This window comes from Galeopterus variegatus, unplaced genomic scaffold (genome assembly GCF_000696425.1).
Source record: "Galeopterus variegatus unplaced genomic scaffold, G_variegatus-3.0.2 Scaffold5909, whole genome shotgun sequence".
In the NCBI taxonomy this organism is placed as follows: Eukaryota; Metazoa; Chordata; class Mammalia; order Dermoptera; family Cynocephalidae; genus Galeopterus; species Galeopterus variegatus.
The window spans coordinates 12,359-30,569 of NW_007732020.1; the positions used below are offsets into that span (position 1 = coordinate 12,359).

The 18,211-nt window shown below is 42.3% G+C and overlaps 1 protein-coding gene across 1 annotated transcript in view; it reads left to right on the forward strand.

Annotated features, from left to right (window-relative positions):
• The window catches only part of LOC103605564 (eukaryotic translation elongation factor 1 epsilon-1), a gene marked incomplete at its 5' end in the record, with an annotated part of 18,257 nt that extends 663 nt beyond the window's left edge, over positions 1-17,594 (forward strand). Inside the window, 2 exons of the mRNA XM_008590177.1 lie at positions 16,791-17,125; positions 17,277-17,594. Coding sequence (XP_008588399.1) covers positions 16,791-16,931 — 141 coding nt within the window. The remainder of the gene's footprint in view (positions 1-16,790; positions 17,126-17,276) is intronic.
• Between the last annotated feature and the right edge of the window lie 617 nt (positions 17,595-18,211).

Here is an 18,211-nt window from a genome sequence, read left to right on the forward strand (position 1 = left end):
ATCTTATGCAAAAATTCCTTCCATGTATCCATCTAACCTAGGTTCTCTTGTTCCCTAACCTGTTTGACTCTCGACCTTTGCTTCTGCTCTTCCTCAACAGCCACTTCTTTTGCCACCCTTTGGACTTCACGTGGACCCCATCTTTGTACAATCCACCTCTTAATATAAATTCTACTACCCCATCTTCTATGCAACCTCTTATCCTAGATGCTTTAATCTCTTAACCCCTAATCCCATCTTTATCTGTTATAATTTGATTCCTCCCCTTTTTTCAAACTTATATACTATTTTTCCCACTCACCCTAGACTTCCTTTTGCATGACTTTGACTGCATCCTTTCATTAACATCTTCAGCTCCTTTGCTCTGTTGTACAGTCACCACCCTTTCCTTATAAGTCCCTCACTCATGGCCAGTCCGAATAAGTGTCTTCCTTCCTATAACCAAGCTGAGCTCTATTGGAGAAATCACAAAGCTACAGATTGATGCCACTACAAATACGTACTGCCCAGTTTCACTTCGGCTCTAGTACTGATCCGCTCTTTCCTTCCTTCCAGGGATACATTGACATCTTTACCCCCCTTCCTCAAGCCCCATCCCTCTCCACTACCCTTTATCTTCAGTCATTACCACAGAGTCTTCCTTCTTCCTGCAGCTGAACAATGGAGATCTCCTCATCTTCCAGCCTGCCTGGTAGCATGTCCTCATCCATCTTGTCTCCTTTTTCTTGTCTCAGAAAGGATTACCTTGCTTTTTTCCTAGGCTAATTCATTCATCTGGCTTCTTACCTCAATTCTCTTTCCATCTCTTGTCCCATTTCTGGATCTTGTCTCAAATTTTATTTCCTTTCTATCTCATTATCTTCATGTTTCCCCTCTATCTGTCTGGTCAATCTCTTTATTTTACATTGTGACTTAAGTATGGCACTCGAGATGTTGCAGGCACTGTTCTTTATGCTGTATATATGTTGACACATTAAATCCTTGCAACAGCCTTATGGGGTAAGCGCTATTATTATCAGCCCCATTTTACAGGTGAGGTAACTGAGACATAGGCCATCAAATATCTTCTTTAAGGTTACCCAAGTAATTGACAGAATCAGGTCCAGAATCCAGGCAGTTTCACTCCAGAATTTGATCAGCCCCATTTTACAGGTGAGGTAACTGAGACATAGGCCATCAAATATCTTCTTTAAGGTCACCCAAGTAATTGACAGAATCAGGTCCAGAATCCAGGCAGTTTCACTCCAGAATTTCTGTTTTCTCATCTCTCTCTCTCTACCTAAAAACTTGTCTCAGCTCCCATCATTCCATCACCCATTCTCCCTCCCCCTGTGGAAAAAAAGAACCCATACGTTTTTCTGTGTTCTGTACCTCGTGCATCCAGTCAGTCGGGTCCTGATGTTTCCACTGCCTGCATGCCCCTCACATGCCTCTCTCCCTACGACCTCAAATGGCATTGCCCTAGTTCAAGAATTCATCATCTTCTGTCTGAGCTCCTGCCACCAGTCTTGTCTCTTACAGTCCTTCTACAGAAGATGCATGAGAGACCCTTCTGCACATGCCTCCTGCCTCCCTTGCTAGCCTCGTTCCTGTCACTTTTGTTCAGACATAACGTACTCTCTGGAGTCTGCTGGACACTGGGCTCTTCCTACTCATTGTCCTTGCATTGATGTTCTCTTTTGCTCCCTGGTCCCAGCCCTATCTTCCTTCCAAATTCATTTGTGTTTCATCAGGTGTGTCTCAGTTCCAGCACTAAGTCCTTGGTTGAAGCCCTTTTGGGCTCCTAAAGCACTTTGTAGTGCTCCTTCCTCTGCTTCTATTTGTACCTCATAAGTTACCTCAGTTCTACCTTGTTTCTCTCTGTACTATCACTCTCCTATGAACATTTCTTTCTCTAAATTATAAGTTGCTTAGTCAGAGACACTGTCAGTTCATATCTGTTAAACCACCTTTTGACAGATCTTCTGGCATGTGGATAGTCGGCCCTCCATAAACATTGAATACATTTTTAAGACAAATTTCTGTATACTTTTCAAGGAGTATAATGTATATTTTCTCATTATACCTTATAATTATGAAGGAGATAGGACTAGTGTTATTATCCTTTTTTTTACAGAGAAGGAAACTGATGCTTAGGAAGATTGAGTAATTTATGCAGAGGAACAGAGCTCAGTTTTTTGGAGAGCCAAGACAAACTAGATCTTCTGAGTCAAGTGTTTTAATGAGTGGGGGAGCTCTTTGTAAAATATCATAATAATGTATAATACAGTTATTTTTAGTCCCTCATTCAAGCTGTCATCCCTCAATTTAGGTTTCTTTGATTTCATTAAGAATTGTTCTTCAAAGATCCCTAAGTGATTCTGTTAAGTTATGCATTATTATTGTAATGACCTAGTATGATCCTTAACTTAGTATTAAACTGTCTATTACTATAAATTTAAGAGGACTTATTGAGAATCTACAACATGTGCCTACTGTATTATACTTGAGAGGGGCACGAAAGAAATATAAAACTCTATTTTCAAAAAACTGTTAATCTCATTGAAGAAATAAGATTTTACATGAAAACAATTAAAAAATTAGAGAAAATGGCATCCAGTGCTAATTTCTGGTCAGAAAATTATGTGATCATTTAAGGAGGAAGATAAAGTGGGATGTAGAATAATGAAATTGTCAGAGAAATATCTGCAGAATTCGGATAGCCTTGATTATCCAAGGGAATTTTAATTGTTTTAGAAATCTTGTGATAAGTTTGACTACAAATATTGCTTGTAAGTAGGATGACCGTATGATTTCTCAACCAAAACAACACCTTTGACTGTGAAAGGAGGCCTATTAATAATTATTCTGGGAGAACAGGATTGAAATGGGACGCATGTTCCCCATACTCATAAGGAATATGACTCAATTTTTAACAAAATAAGGAGGCTTGGGGAGGTTCATGTCATATGCTCTTTGTCCTCTCAGGGCTCTTAGCACAGAGGCTTGTGCAGGTGAACGCTTATTGAGATGCGCAATATTTAACAATCTGGACCTATTTATAGTTCCTATTTTAGGTTCAATATCTTTATAGTGAAAGTGTAATCTTTAGTTATACACTTCAGTATAATTAAATCAAAGTAATTTTAGTTAAATGTGAAGAAAGTTTAATTGGAGCTGAAGTATATTGATCATACCAGCCTCTTTTTATTCTGTTCTAGGTTCAATGTATTTTAGTAGATTTTTGAATTTAGAATGATGACATGGCAAAACTTAACCTCATTTCAAAATGAAAAAAGCCTCCAAGTCAAGAGGATTTGTTGTTAAGGTGTCTAAGCATTTCTCTCCTGGTGGCAAACCTACAGTCTTTCAACTTAGAGGAGTTTGTCACTTGATTTGAAAGAGACTATGCTGCTACTAGCATGGCTACCTTACAGGGAGGTTCAAGAACAATTTATATCTGAAAACAACAGTAACAAACTTGTTGGCATTTTTAAAACACAAATGTGATGTATGTTTTGACATTATCTAACTTTTTAAGCTTAATATTAGGAGAAATATCATCTGTAATCCTGTGTGTGCTGACTGCCAGCAGGCTAGTGAATGTCTGTCAGGACTCACAAAATCTGGCTTCCTATAGCAGCATACTGTCATTAAGAAGGAGAGTATCCCATCTAATTAAAAAAAGATGGTATGACTGCCAGCAGGCTAGTGAATGTCTGTCAGGACTCACAAAATCTGGCTTCCTATAGCAGCGTACTGTCATTAAGAAGGAGAGTATCCCATCTAATTAAAAAAAGATGGTAATGAAGATTAACTTCTATTTTGGAATGTATATCCTCTTTATATAGAGTGACTAGGATATTATGATTAGAGATATTATGCTTATCTTTTTCAAAATAGAATTGAGTGGATTAATATGTAAATCACTCTGTTGACCAATCCTTTGATTTCATACCGTGAGTCAAAACATCTCTCCCACCCTTTGTCCAAGTGTAAGCAGGGTAATCAGAGAAATAAACACCTTCTCAAGGAACAGGCCTCACGGCCTAAAACCTACACAATGACAGAATTGTTCTGTGATATTAAATGACATCCGTGCTAAGTTGGGTAAAAATAAGCACAGATGAGGAAAAAATGATTGCTAGGTATTAAATTCAAGTAGGGTAGATGTGAAGTTGAGATTGGCTACCTATTCATATTCATCAGGTTCTTGTGCTTTAAAGTTGGCTTTGGCAGTGTATTCATTTTTGCCCTCATATATTCCTTCATTTATTTGTTCACATTGTTAAATATGTAATATGTAATCATCACAGTGTGTAAAACAGTCAAAGAACCTTAGAGTCATCAGATAATCCCATTGTATTTTGTTTCAATGTGAGCCCAGTATTAATTATGACTGAGTTATTCTAATTATAAGATCTGGTCTATCTCAATTCCCTTTGAAGAATATTGTGTTGTGCTTCCATTGTTAAACTGCCCATTAATGTGGCTGTTTATTGTAACACCAGTGACTCACTGCTTTCTTAAAGTGATTTCACCAGTAGATAGTAGTCTCTGTGAACAGACTGTTATTCAAGATTATTAAAATCCTTTGTAATTTTATGTGCTGCTTGACTGTAAGATTGTTATCAACCGAAATACATTTGTTCTGAAGTTTGGAACACCAGTGGAAGTATATGGTACTTTTAGAAGGAAAGGAAAAGTAAGAGAAACAGCTGTAAAAAAGTCCAGGAACATTGGCTATACAACTTGGTGCCAGTTGGAAAGGCAGCACACCAGCATGTCACCCTGGTCTGGAATGGGTCACTCCAAGTGTTTCTCACATGTCTTCATGGAAAATTAGTGATTTGGAATATTATCTGTTTGGCTTTAAAGTTCAAAGTAATAACAATAAAATAAAATTCAAAGTAATTATAGAGTGCCAATATAAATAAAAAGGAATGATTAGGTAGAAAGAGGCAAGCACCAGTATAGACACACTGGCATGTAGACCAATAAGAAGCAGGAAATGGTAAGTAGAACCATTGCATTGTGTTTCCTGTTGCAAGAAAGGAAAAAGAACATTAGCTGGCTGGAAAGGGACAATGGAAAACCAATGTTACAAGTGAAAGAGCCTAGGGGGTCCATCAAAACATTCTAAAAAACTGTAAATTTGGTGGGGGGAAAAATCTGTTGTTTTGTTCATTTGTTTACAGTAGGTTTCTACAGAGAATGTCTACCAAAAAAGTAGCAGAGGTAACAAATCGAAGTCAGTCATAATTTTCTCAGACTCACAGGGACAAGTTCCAAAATTTTAACTGTAAAAGGAGGTTAGAATGGTAACCTAATCCTTTGGGAAGAGCTCTGTGTATCTCCGGCAAAATTTTCTGGGGGAAAATGAATAAATTTACCTTCTCTAAAATAGATCATCTAAAAACATTGTCAAATAGATCATTTAGTTAAAAATTGTTGGAATAAATTAGAAATGCTAGAAGCTTTAGAAGTTCTTGGGATAAAAATTCTTTTGTATTGTGGGTCTGTTCATAATCTTACGCTAGATACTCCAAATGTGAAATTTTTAAGTTGGAGAATATTTATTTTGCTGTGTGTTGTATGTTGTTATTACTCTTTTTTTAAATAATAGGCCTGGTAGCAACATATGCTGGTCCTCTGGGGTAGCAAATGCTGTTCTGAAATATAAATATACATTGTCATTTTTACCTGGTTCAAAATCTGGGTAAACAACTTGAACGTAGATCAAAAAATCATTACTACTTTATGAAAGAAAGTGAGCCGAAACACTGGGTACCGATCAAGCTTTATTAAAGGAAAAAAAATCTGCCAGGCTGTCCTCCAAATGGAGGGCAGCACCAGGTGTGGGGGTGAGAGAGCTTATATAGGGCGCTAAGGGCTGGCTGATACAATCAAGGAGGGGTATTATGCTAATGCAGAAGCTATGTGACCAGGGTGGAAAACTGTGCCCTTGTGGAAACAAAAGAGTTTCTGTTTCTCAGAAATCATGAGGTTTCTCATCAAGGGAAGCGGGAGGGGTTGGGGCCTGTTTGTGTGTTTGGCCTTGCCTAAAATGGCACTGGTTATGTTCAGAACCTACCATTCCCACTTTTTAAGTATAGGGAGAAGGGAAAAGGGGCGAAGGTCTCGTTCTCCTGAAGCTACTTCCTGCTGGAGATGGGCGAAGATACGGATAAAATAAAAGATTTATGTTGGTGGGTAAAACAATTAGGTGGTGGGGTATTGGTTTCGTGTGGGGAGGTTGTATTCTTCCAGGGAAGGGTTACTGATTCTGAGGGGCTGATATCCTCCTCGCAGGAACAATTTGGTGACCTTTTGGTTGGTGAAAGCCTGTGTACATTCCTGCAAGAAATTAGAGAAACACCAAAAGAGACAGGGACCAAAGGGTAGGATGAGTCCCAGCACAGTTAGGGGTCCTCATAGGGGCATATGCCAGGGCCCAAGGGTTCAGTGACTGGGTCCACCCCCAAGGTGTGTTTGTGTTTGTAACCCTTTGCATTGGTGATCAGTACTTGCCTTTAAATGGTTTAAGTTGTTTTGGATCGTAAGGAGGTCAAGGGCCCGATGGTTCTGTAAAGCAACTATCGTGGGTGAGGTGACCTGTCGCTGGAGGGAGGAGATGCTATCTATACTTACTTCTTCTGAGAGTTTTTGATAGAATTGAGAGGCAGTAGCAAAGCCCGCTATGCCAGTCCCAGTTGCAGGAAGGATCCCTGTCCCAGTTAAAAAAGATACAATTAGTGCCCTATGGGAGTGGGGACACTTCCTGAGGAGGGGGGCAAAGTTAGTCCCAGTCCCATCACCATCCCTCCATCTGTCTAGATGGTGATGTCATGATGAGCCAAATGAATATGCAGGAAATCGCATCAGGGGCAGGCAACAGGATAACGTAGTTTTACAAAGGAAATATATTCCGGTTTTAGGGCATGGGTGAGGAGGGGGAAATAGGTGAGTTACAGTAGCATTTGGTGGTGTTAGTAAGGCAGAGTGTGGGCAGGCCCCGCACAATACTTACAGTCCCCACTGAGGTGAGATTAGAGGAAAGTGAAGAGACGCTTGTGGAAATGATGTGGGCTGCATCGACAGGGAGGGGGGTGACCACAAAACGTTTCTTGTGAAGTGGGAGACAGATGAGTCACTCGGGGACCAGTCTGATTCACTGAGGACTGCATTGTCCCTGCAGACCGGGAACCTCCATGTTCCAGGTAAGGGGGAACATTGAGGTAGAAGGAAAAACACAGGAAAGATGTGAGGGGTTAGGGAGCCAAAAGAATTTAAAGGGTACATTGCCACGATGAAGTTGCTAAGAAGTATTCTACTGATAGGAGGTAAAGGAGTGCCGGGAGAAATCGTCCTATAATGTTACACTTCTTTGGGGCAGCACTGGCCAATCCTGTAGCAAGTGCTAGAACAGATAGTATAATAGAGGTTAGGGACATGGGGTGGCATATACTTATCATGTCCCACGATGGCAAACCCGTCAGGACCAGTCTTGGAGTAGCTATTGTGCGAAGGACATGAAGCAGGCCTGCAAGAGTGAGAGGATAATCGCCGGGGGAAAGGTCATCCTTCTGGGATTGGGAGAAGAATGGAGGTCCTGGAGATTTTCAGCTTTGTGGGTCCTAAAATGGATGAAGTGTAAGGAGGTATTGGGTTGGGGGCTGAGCAGAGAGACCACTCTGGCTTGGCATTGACAGTAAAGTCTCAGGTGCTAGTTTTACCAAGGGTAAGTAATACCAAGGTTGAATATGCAGGAAATCGCATCAGGGGCAGGCAACAGGATAACGTAGTTTTACAAAGGAAATATATTCCGGTTTTAGGGCATGGGTGAGGAGGGGGAAATAGGTGAGTTACAGTAGCATTTGGTGGTGTTAGTAAGGCAGAGTGTGGGCAGGCCCCGCACAATACTTACAGTCCCCACTGAGGTGAGATTAGAGGAAAGTGAAGAGACGCTTGTGGAAATGATGTGGGCTGCATCGACAGGGAGGGGGGTGACCACAAAACGTTTCTTGTGAAGTGGGAGACAGATGAGTCACTCGGGGACCAGTCTGATTCACTGAGGACTGCATTGTCCCTGCAGACCGGGAACCTCCATGTTCCAGGTAAGGGGGAACATTGAGGTAGAAGGAAAAACACAGGAAAGATGTGAGGGGTTAGGGAGCCAAAAGAATTTTAAGGGTACATTGCCACGATGAAGTTGCTAAGAAGTATTCTACTGATAGGAGGTAAAGGAGTGCTGGGAGAAATCGTCCTATAATGTTACACTTCTTTGGGGCAGCACTGGCCAATCCTGTAGCAAGTGCTAGAACAGATAGTATAATGGAGGTTAGGGACATGGGGTGGCATATACTTATCATGTCCCATGATGGCAAACCCGTCGGGACCAGTCTTGGAGTAGCTATTGTGCGAAGGACATGAAGCAGGCCTGCAAGAGTGAGAGGATAATCGCCAGGGGAAAGATCATCCTTCTGGGATTGGGAGAAGAATGGAGGTCCTGGAGATTTTCAGCTTTGTGGGTCCTAAAATGGATGAAGTGTAAGGAGGTATTGGGTTGGGGGTTGAGCAGAGGGACCACTCTGGCTTGGCATTGACAGTAAAGTCTCAGGTGCTAGTTTTACCAAGGGTAAGTAATACCAAAGGGCCTTTCCTAGTATTTTTACTGTCATGGGGGTGGTGAGAAGTACTGTATAAGACCCTTCCCAACATAGTGAGAGGGGCTTTGGGATTCGGGTCTTAATATACACTTGCTGTCCCGGGCTCAGTTTAAAGTCTGAGGGGGTGGTGGGGAAAGGATGAGGTAGTAGAAGGTTGACCTGTTCCCTAACAAGATCCCTAATGAGTGAAAGAGTAGGGAGATATTGGCCTAAAGGCAATGAGCTGGAAGGGAGAGGTGTGAGAGTGAAGGGTCTACCATACATAAGTTTGAAGGGGCTGAGGCCTGTGGGCTTGCGGGGAAATGTGTGGAAAGAGATTGAGAAAGAGGTCTGAAACTTCCATGCAATTGTGTCCTAAGGGTCATGAGTGTTTTGGGATGAGAGTGGCTGGATTTAAGGGAGGGCAAGGTTTAAAGGAGAACTGGGAATTTTCAATGAAAGTCAGGTGAATAGAAAGGGAAGAGAATTGACTTGGCCTTATGGCTGAGAAGGTCCTGACTGTTTGTTGTCCAAAAGTTAGTTTAGAGCTTTCTTGTGGTAAAGGGCGGCTGCCACCAAGGCCCATAAACAGGGAGCCCATCCCCGGGCTGTGGTGTCTAGTTGTTTAGAGAGGTATGCAACCAGGGAGAAAATACCTCCTGCTTCTTGTCCCCAAACCCCAACTGCCAATCCTTGGGTTTCAGTGATATATAGGATAAAGGATGAGACAGGTTTGGGAGGGATAGACCTGGGGCTGCAAGGAGAGCGGCTTTTAATCACTGGAAGGGAGAATGAATGGGCTTTGTGGGATTTAAAGGAATGGCAAGATCCCCTTTGGCTGCCTCATAAAGTGGTTTTGCTGGCACACCAAAGTTAGAAATCCATAGGTGAAGATACCCTGCAAGCCCCAAGAAAGAAAGGATTTCACCCTTTGTGGTAGGAGTAGGGAGTTCAGAAATTAAACTCTTGCAATCCACCATTATTTCTCTGGTGTTGCAGGGGTGGGGGGAGGGGGTGAAGTGGACTCCCAAATAGGTAACTGAAGAGGAAGAAATTTGGATCTTGCTGGGGGACACTCAGTATCCCCTGGAGGCCAGGAAATTAAGGAGAGCAGCAGTGTGGGCCTGTGAATCCTCATAGGAGGGGCTATAAAGGAGGAGGTCATCCACATATTGTATTAAAGTGCTAGAGGTTAGGGGAAGTTAAGGTAAGCCTTGAGCTAAGGCTGGCCAAAGAAGCGGGGGCTATCCCGAAATCCCTGGGGCAAAACTGTCCAAGTAAGTTATTGGGAACGGTGTGTGCCAGGATCAGTCCTGTACTAAACAATATGATCCATTAAGCTTTATAACCAGAGGGATGGGTGTATTAAAAGGAGAGTGGGTAGGCCATAAGAGATGCTAAGAAAGGAGTTTGTGTATGATGGGTTTTAAGCCTACTAGGTGTTTGTTAGCAATGGGGTATTGTGGGACATTAGGGAACAAAGAAGGCTTCCGCAATTTAATAAGGATAGGGGAATGGTGCGTAGCAATGAAGGGAGAAGAAGTGTCCCATACTATGGGATTAACCTTATTCGAGGGGTAGGGGAAGATGGAAGCCTCAGGGGCCAGGTTTGGGGGCAGCCTGTAACAGGAGTATTGTAGCTGGAGTTAAAGTGTTTAGGGTAAGAGTAGCTTTGAATTTGAAAAGAATGTCCATCCCAGTAAGGGGGCTGGGCATTGAGGCATTATTAAAAATTTGTGTGTGAATTGGGTGTGATGTAGGGTGCAGGAAAGGGGTTGAGTGGTCTGTGGGCAGTATTCTGATCCCATGACCCCTACTATTGTGATAGAGGACGGGGTTGTTGGTCCTGCATATTCAGGAAGGTTAGAGTAAGTGGCCCCTGTATCAATGACAAAAGAGATCGGCTTACCTGCTACAAGGCGAGTTACCCTGGGCTCATGTGTAGTGATCTCCGTGGGGGCCTCAGGCCCTGGGCATCGTCAGTCCTCCTCCTGGGTGAAGCCAAGCAGCTCTGGTAGGGATGGCTGTGAAGCCAAAGGCTGTGGGTTGGGGGCTGAGCCACTCCCTCTCTGGCGAGTGGAATGGTCAAACCCCCAGTCACCTGGCTGTTTGTAGTGAGGACAGGGCCTGGGAGGGAGCCTGGAGTTACTACAGGCCCGTACCCAGTGTCCTGGTTGACTGCATTTGAAGCAGTTCCTGAGTGGCTTGCCCCTAGAGGCAGCTGGCTTTAGAGTATGTGAAACTTGTATGGCATTAGCCAGGAGCTGGTATTTGGCCTGATCTCTTTTGTAACAGTCTTTTTTCTCCTCTTCCTTCCTATTGTTAAAAACCTTGAAAGCTGCATTGAGGAGGTCTCGTTGGGTCATATTTGGACCATCCTGAAGTCTTTTTTAGTTTTTTTCGAATGTCAGGGGCTGATTGGGTAATGAAGTGAGAGTGTAAGAGGGCCATGCCTGCTGGGGTGTTTGGATCTATATGTGTGTATTTATGTAAAACCTCAGAGAGGCGGGTTAGGAATTTGCTAGGATTTTCAGTGGATCTTTGTGTGATTTCTCTAAGCTTGTCATAATTACCTGACTTGTGAGTAGCATTTTGGAGGCCATAAATCAAGTGTGTGATCATGTTATCCCAAAGATCCCGGTCCCCTTGGCCAGCCTGGTAGTCCCAATTTGGGTCTGTGCGAGGAATGGCAAGCACTCCCACAGGCTGCCTGTTATTTTGAGCAGGTACCTCACCTGCCTGTTGTTGGGCCATTACCCAGACCTGCTCCCTGTCTTCAGGGGACGGATATGTGTCTGGGTCGGACTGTAAGGATCCCAGTCGTTTTTTCAATTTGGGAAAGGTCCGAAAGAGTAAAAGGGGGCCGGCCCGGTGGCGCACTGGATGGTGCGCCGCTTGGGAAGTGCGGCGGCGCTCCCGCCCGAGGGTTCGGATCCCACATACAGACCGGTTCCCGCTCACTGGCTGAGCGAGGCGCGGGAGCAACACCGAGGGTTGCAATCCCGTTGCCAGTCCCTGGTCCGGTACGGGGGCAACACTGAGGGTTGCGATCCGTTGCTGGACACGGAACAAGACAAAAAAAAAAAAAAGAGTAAAAGGGACATGGACTTGGACAGTTCCCTCCATTCCAGCCACTTCACAGAGGGGGATATAAAGGAGCCAGAGCTGAGGAGGGTTTGTCACCTGACGAAGTGGGAGAAAGAGAGGGGTTCGGTGGCTGAGGATGAGCATCTCAAGACCAGGTGTGAGGAAGAGAGGGAAAAGGTGGAGGGGCTGGTGAAGGATCTGGAGTGTAGGGAGGTGGTCAGGAAGCAGAGTGGTACAATGGATTAAAAGATTGCATGAGCTAGGAGAATTTGAGACATAGGACAGTTTTGACAGAAAGAAAGATTGTAGTTGGAGATAGAAAAAAGGCTTGAACATAAGGAATCTCTCCGACTTGCCATTTTGGTGACAAAAGTTGTCTAGGAGAGTATCTAAATTGAGAGTGCCATCTTCTGGACACTGGGATCCATTGTCTAGTTTGTACTTAGGCCAAACCTGATTTCAGTAGAAAATGAAGCATTGGGGTTTTAATGTCTCCCTGGAGGCTGAGAGATTGTAGACAGCTCAGAGGCATAGTATGTGGAAGAAATTGGACAGGAGACAACCCAGAGGCGTAGAGTGTGGAGGTTTGGATTGTGAGGATCCCATTTAGAGAGTGAGAAAGGAAATGGGCAGTCCTAGTAGAAGAAGAGTGCCAACAAAGAGTGTTTTCTTTGCTGTGCACCTTCTTTTCAAGAGAAAAGCCACCGACTAGCTAGAGGAGCATCCTCCAATAGCTGCAGGGCATGAGAGGTGTTCCCTTGGCCGGGTGCCTGGGCTTCATAGCAGGTAGACGGTAGTCATAGACAGTAGTCCAGGGAACCCATAGAAGTAGGACTGACCCACTGCTTCACCCTGAATTGAGGCCAATGTTGAATGCATTGGTCTGAAGTGGCAAAAGGAGAGAGTCCTGGAGGTACCTGGTTCTGCCGGTCTGGGAATGGTGGCCAAGGGCCAGTCAACCCAGGTGGAGATTGTCCAAGAATGTTTGGCCAGAACTCTTCCTGGGTTTCGGGACCAAAATGAAAGAAAGTGAGCTGAAATGGAGGGCACCGATCAAGCTTTATTAAAGGAAAAAAATCTGCGGGGCTGCGCTCAAAATGGAGCAGCCGGGGCTGCTGTCAAAGTGGAGGACAGCACCAGGTGTGGGAGTGAGAGAGCTTATATAGGGCACCAAGGGCTGGCTGATACAATCAAGGAGGGGCATTATGCTAATGTGGAAGCTATGAGACCAGGGTAGAGAACTGCATGCTTGCAGAAGCAAAAGGGTTTCTGTTTCTCAGAAATCATGAGGTTTCTCATAAAGGGAATGGGGGGGGGTTAGGGCCATTTTGTTCTTGGCCTTGCCTAAAATGGCACTGGTTATGTTCAAACCTATCACTTTATTGTTTGGAAATGCTTTACTCTGTGTTTTAGTTCATTCTGAAAAATAATGTCCCACAAAATGGCTGAGTGAAGACATTTTAAAATAGAGAGCTCTGAAAAGACTTAAAATTGTAAGAAAGAGGTCAGATGTGAATCATCTGTATTTCAGCTGACATGAAATCAAGTTGGAATAAAACTTATTGTTACTTGTTTTTTTATTTTATTTTATTTTATTTATTGAATCAAAATTGATTATACATATTTTTGGGGTTCAACATTGAGATATGTTGATCAAATCAATATTACTAGCATATATATTGTTACCAATTGTAATTATTCTTTGTGCCCCTTGTCCAATCTCTCCTCATCCCTCTCTCCCTGCCCCCCCCCCTCAATTACCCTAGATTTTTTCTCTCCTTCTGAAATAATAATGGTTACTCTGTTAATTTGTTGCCTAGGTGATCTGTCCAATGCTGAAAGGTGTGATCAGGTCTCCCAATATTATCATAGAGCAGATGCTGCTTCTGTCACTCTGAATTGGGCTTTGTGAAGAGAGACGTCCTCTCCTTTATCTTTCACTGGGCAGGCCCCGAGCCACTGGCACGGAGTGCCTGGTTGTGGTAGGGTGGTCTGGTCCCCTTCTCCATGCCTTGGGTCCCCGGGTGGGCCCCGAGGTGCTGGCACGGTGTGCCTGGTTGTGGGAGGGTGGTTCAGTCCCCTTCTCCATGCCTTGGGTCCCCAGGTGGGCCCCGAGATGCTGGCATGGTGTACCTGGTTGTAGGAGGGGGGCCGGTCCCCAGATACATGCCTCAGGTCACTGGGTGCGCTCAGAGGCCCTGGCATGGTGTGCCTGGTTGTGGGAGGGGGGTCTGGTCTTTGGCTCCATGCCTCCGGTTCCCTGGCAGGCCCCAAGGTGCTGGTGGTGTGCCTGGGCCGGAACTAATTTTTTGTCCTTTGCTTACTTCTAAAATGGGGGAACATCCTGTGGGAACCAGTACTTGAGCTGTGTGGTTGAGGTAAATTGCTGCTTTGCTGCTGTTTCCCTAGGGAAGGCTTTTCGTGCAGCTCAGAGTTTAATGGTTGATCTTATAGGTACTTTTTGCTCTCCAGAAACTGGGTGGATCTGTGTTGTGTAGAAACTCTGATCTGGGCCTGAGTTTTTTCATCAAACTGCACCCCATGCAATTCTGCATTCCCGACCAGTCTCCTCTGAGTGGTCCTGTGCTGATTAGGGGGCAGATGGGCTGTCCTTGCTGTGCCCCAGTGTTCTCCAAGTGGGCCCGTCTCCCCCACCGCCCATGCTCCAAACACTTCCCATAGGACGGGCCCTCGTGATGACTCACCGGCCTCTGAATGGCTCCCTTTTTTCAGTTGTTCTGGCTCCTCGCTCCTGCGTGGGTCCACAGGAACCCTATTAGTGGTTTTGTTGTCCTGGGGGCCACCAAGGCCCTCTTCTCCCCTGCAGCCTCCAAGTACCTCCATCTGAAGGGCACAGCTGCGGCTTCTGCTGGCTCCTGCTCTATGCGCTGATCAGCTCCAGTCTTAAAACAGCCGCAGCACAAAAGGCTCAGAGCAGTTTTTTCTTTCTCTCATCATGGTTTCTCCCACCTTCATGAACTCGATAGGTCTCTCCTCTTCTTCCCCTGAGCTCCAGGGGCCCCAGCTTGGCTGATGTTACATTTTTATTGTTGTAAATTGATTTGTGGGAGAGAGTGACGCTGGGAACCATCTATTCCGCCATCTTGACTGGAATCCAAACTTATTGTTACTTCTGTTTGCTCTAACCATCAGCAAAAATGTTTGCTGAAGTTGATTTTGAATTTCGTTCATTCATTCATTGATTCATTTATTCATTTTTGGTAAGAAAATTCACCTCCATTTCCTGTTAGATTTGCAGCTGTGTTTACTAGTGATTGAGCTTTTATAAAATCTTATATTTTCTTTTGAAGGCATTGGTGAAGTTTACATATGATAAAGATTTAGAAAAGAACAAAAAGGTCTTTTACAAAGTTTTTAAAAAATATTTTGATTTGTGGACTGATACTCAGTTTATTCCACAAATAATTGTTTAAGTGCCTCATAAAAATGCACCAGACAGGTGCTTTTATTAGAACCTAACAGGAATAATATAATTCTTTACATATGAAACCATGAATTCTCTTTTAATGAAAATTAAATTTTGCATAAAAAGGATATTCTTGGCCAGTTTTCTTGACTAATGTGTTAATTTTTTATGCCACGGATTGACTATATGGTAGGTGAGTGTTATAGTAACCTCTTTCTGATGAGTAAGCACAACCTTTACCCCCTTAGCAAGATGAATATATTTTTATAATTTGAAATAGTAGCTTGCGTGTAGGACTTCAGTGTGTATCACTAAAACCCGAAACTTAATTTTTTATGTCACAGAAACAGACTCACTGCTAACAATTTAAACTGAGGCAACAAGTATGAGTTTAATTAAACATTTATTGAGAAAATATTGTCTACCTTTTAATTTTATTGTTAATATTATTTTGTATTCTGTAATAATTATTGCCACATAGTAGAGTGATTTGTCCTTCACTTTTGTTGGTCAGGTAACTGAGCAGAATATTTGCCTGCAGGCTCAAGTACATGCTAAATTCTGAAAAGCTACAGGATGTCCATCTCACTAAAAGTGCCTCCAAACAAGCAGGTGGATTTGGACCACTTGTGTGGGTGACCGAGTTTTTTAGTATGCATAAACACTTCCTGCCAGTTCTATTGCAGAACTTGCAACGTCTGTTAGTAAGTGTTGAATTAACAACAGGAAAAGGAACTACACTACCCAAACATGGGATCATGGCTGTGGGTTACTGCTGTCCTGACTTTCTTATTACCTATTACCTGATAACTCATAATTCCAAAATTTGTCTTAGAGAAAAGTCTCTGAGTCTCTGACTTTGGGATTCGAGCCCAGTGAAATGATAGGCACCTACAGTTTTTATTGCATCTCTCTAACCAAACCTCTGGGTATTCTTATAGCTTGGTAGTAAGTTATGTGAACTGCTATATCCACTAAAAGGTAGAGTTCAGCTTTATTGCAAAGAGAATTTAGAAGTTCTGTTGTTCTCATGTATTTACTCAGCCTCCTCTATCTGAGTTACGTGCCACTAGAAATAGCTCTTCTTTTTTGTATTAAGCAATAATCACTTAAAACTAAATGGGTTATTGTCTTCGTGAATAGGGTTTTTCCTCAGAGCTGAGTAGAAAGGCAGCCATGGTCCTACATATATGTACACCAGTCATTTATATGTACAGCTGAATTTTGAATAGTGTTCCCTTAAGTATATTACATGCCAATAAGCTTTTCCTTTTATTAGGTTTGCTAACAGATATCGGAGAAAGCACCATACCTTAGTCTTTTGGAAGCTATTCTCTTCCTTTTCAATCAAGTAAGACACATATTATTTGGGCTTCCAAATCCTGGGTTAATGAAAATTTTGCATTTGTGGATAACTCGATATTTTCCTAGGAAAGCACATCTGGTTTTGAACTAAACTTGAAAGAATTAAACAAATGAACAGCTTTACCAAGTGGCTTAAACTTTTACTCCTATCTAAATATGTTGGCTTTTGTAAACTGTTGGGGGGGGGTTGTTTTTTTTTCAATTTCTATCTCCTACTTAAGTGATATTAATAGCTGTGCTTATGTAATATCTGTGTTGTGTGTGTGTTTTTAATCTCTGTTTAGGTTGACCTGACAGTTCAAGAAAAGGAGAAATATCTTAATGTGTCTCGCTGGTTTTGTCACATTCAGCATTATCCAGGCATCAGGCAACATCTGTCTAGTGTTGTCTTCATCAAGAACAGACTATATACTAATTCCCACTAGAAGCATTCCATGCCGTACAGAAGAGTGAATAAAAATATTGTAAATGGAAAGCGTATTCTGGATCACAGGACTAACGTAAATTGATATGCGGTCACTCTTTATTTGTTGAAATTGATAGAATTTTTGAAGTGTAAAATTGTGTCTGAATGTTTTAGTTGTTCTTTAGTTGAAGTTGTGCAGTTTTTTCCCTAAAAATTCAACTGCTATCAAAACAGGCTGAGGTCAAGTTATAAGTTACTATGTTTTTATAGATGAAATTTATTTTAATAAAAGTTGCACATCAGTGGCTTAATCTTAAAAAAGTAGTTGTTCTTTAGTTGAAGTTGTGCAGTTTTTTCCCTAAAAATTCAACTGCTATCAAAACAAGCTGAGGTCAAGTTATAAGTTACTATGTTTTTATAGATGAAATTTATTTTAATTAAAGTTGCACATCAGTGGCTTAATCTTAAAAAAAAAAATAGGTAGTCCTTTCAGTGGTTGACATATATGGCTATTTATTAACCTCTCTTTCATATTTTTAAAATTCATTTTCCCCTTATGGATATTGATGGTAGTTTGTTTATTAAGAACTATGGTAAATTGTGCCAAGGATACAGAAAGGGAACACAGATGGATTTGTTTTCAAATATTTATGTGAGCTAGTAAATGTGGTTGACAAAATCATTTTTGTTTGTTTCTTTCTTTCCTATAGTCAGTATTCACTGGGGTGGAACTAACTACTGAACTGCCCTAGAGGGAACTGGAATAAGATACATTCCTCTTGAGTTAATGATTCTTTTTTGTTGCTGAGCTTATTGAATTATGCAATGGGTAAAAAGAGATGGGAAATTTTCACTATCCCACTAATTTTGGACTTATGATTACTAGAGTTTTCTAAATTGAAAGCCAACTCTCATAGAAATGCTGTTATTGAAACACTGTGCGGAGAACACAGAGACCCTTTATTAACAAATCTGTATTTGGTAACTCTTACTAGCTGAATAAGTAATCAGTTATTAAGAGCTAAAGAGCTTATCTTTCCAGATAATAAGAAGAGTCTTTGGGTACTTTACTGTTTAATGCTATTTAGTGTTTTGATACCAATGCTCAGTCTACTCAGTGTACAATTCACAGTTCAGATGGAAAGAGCAGGTACTTAGGAAATAGACAGCACTTCAGTTGGGTCCTGTTTTTATCATTTTCTAGCCATATTACCTTAAGTAAAGCAGTTAACTGTATTTTCTTAAATCGGTAAAAATAAAAATAAGTATGTAAAAATAAAGATAATTCTTTAAGTTGGG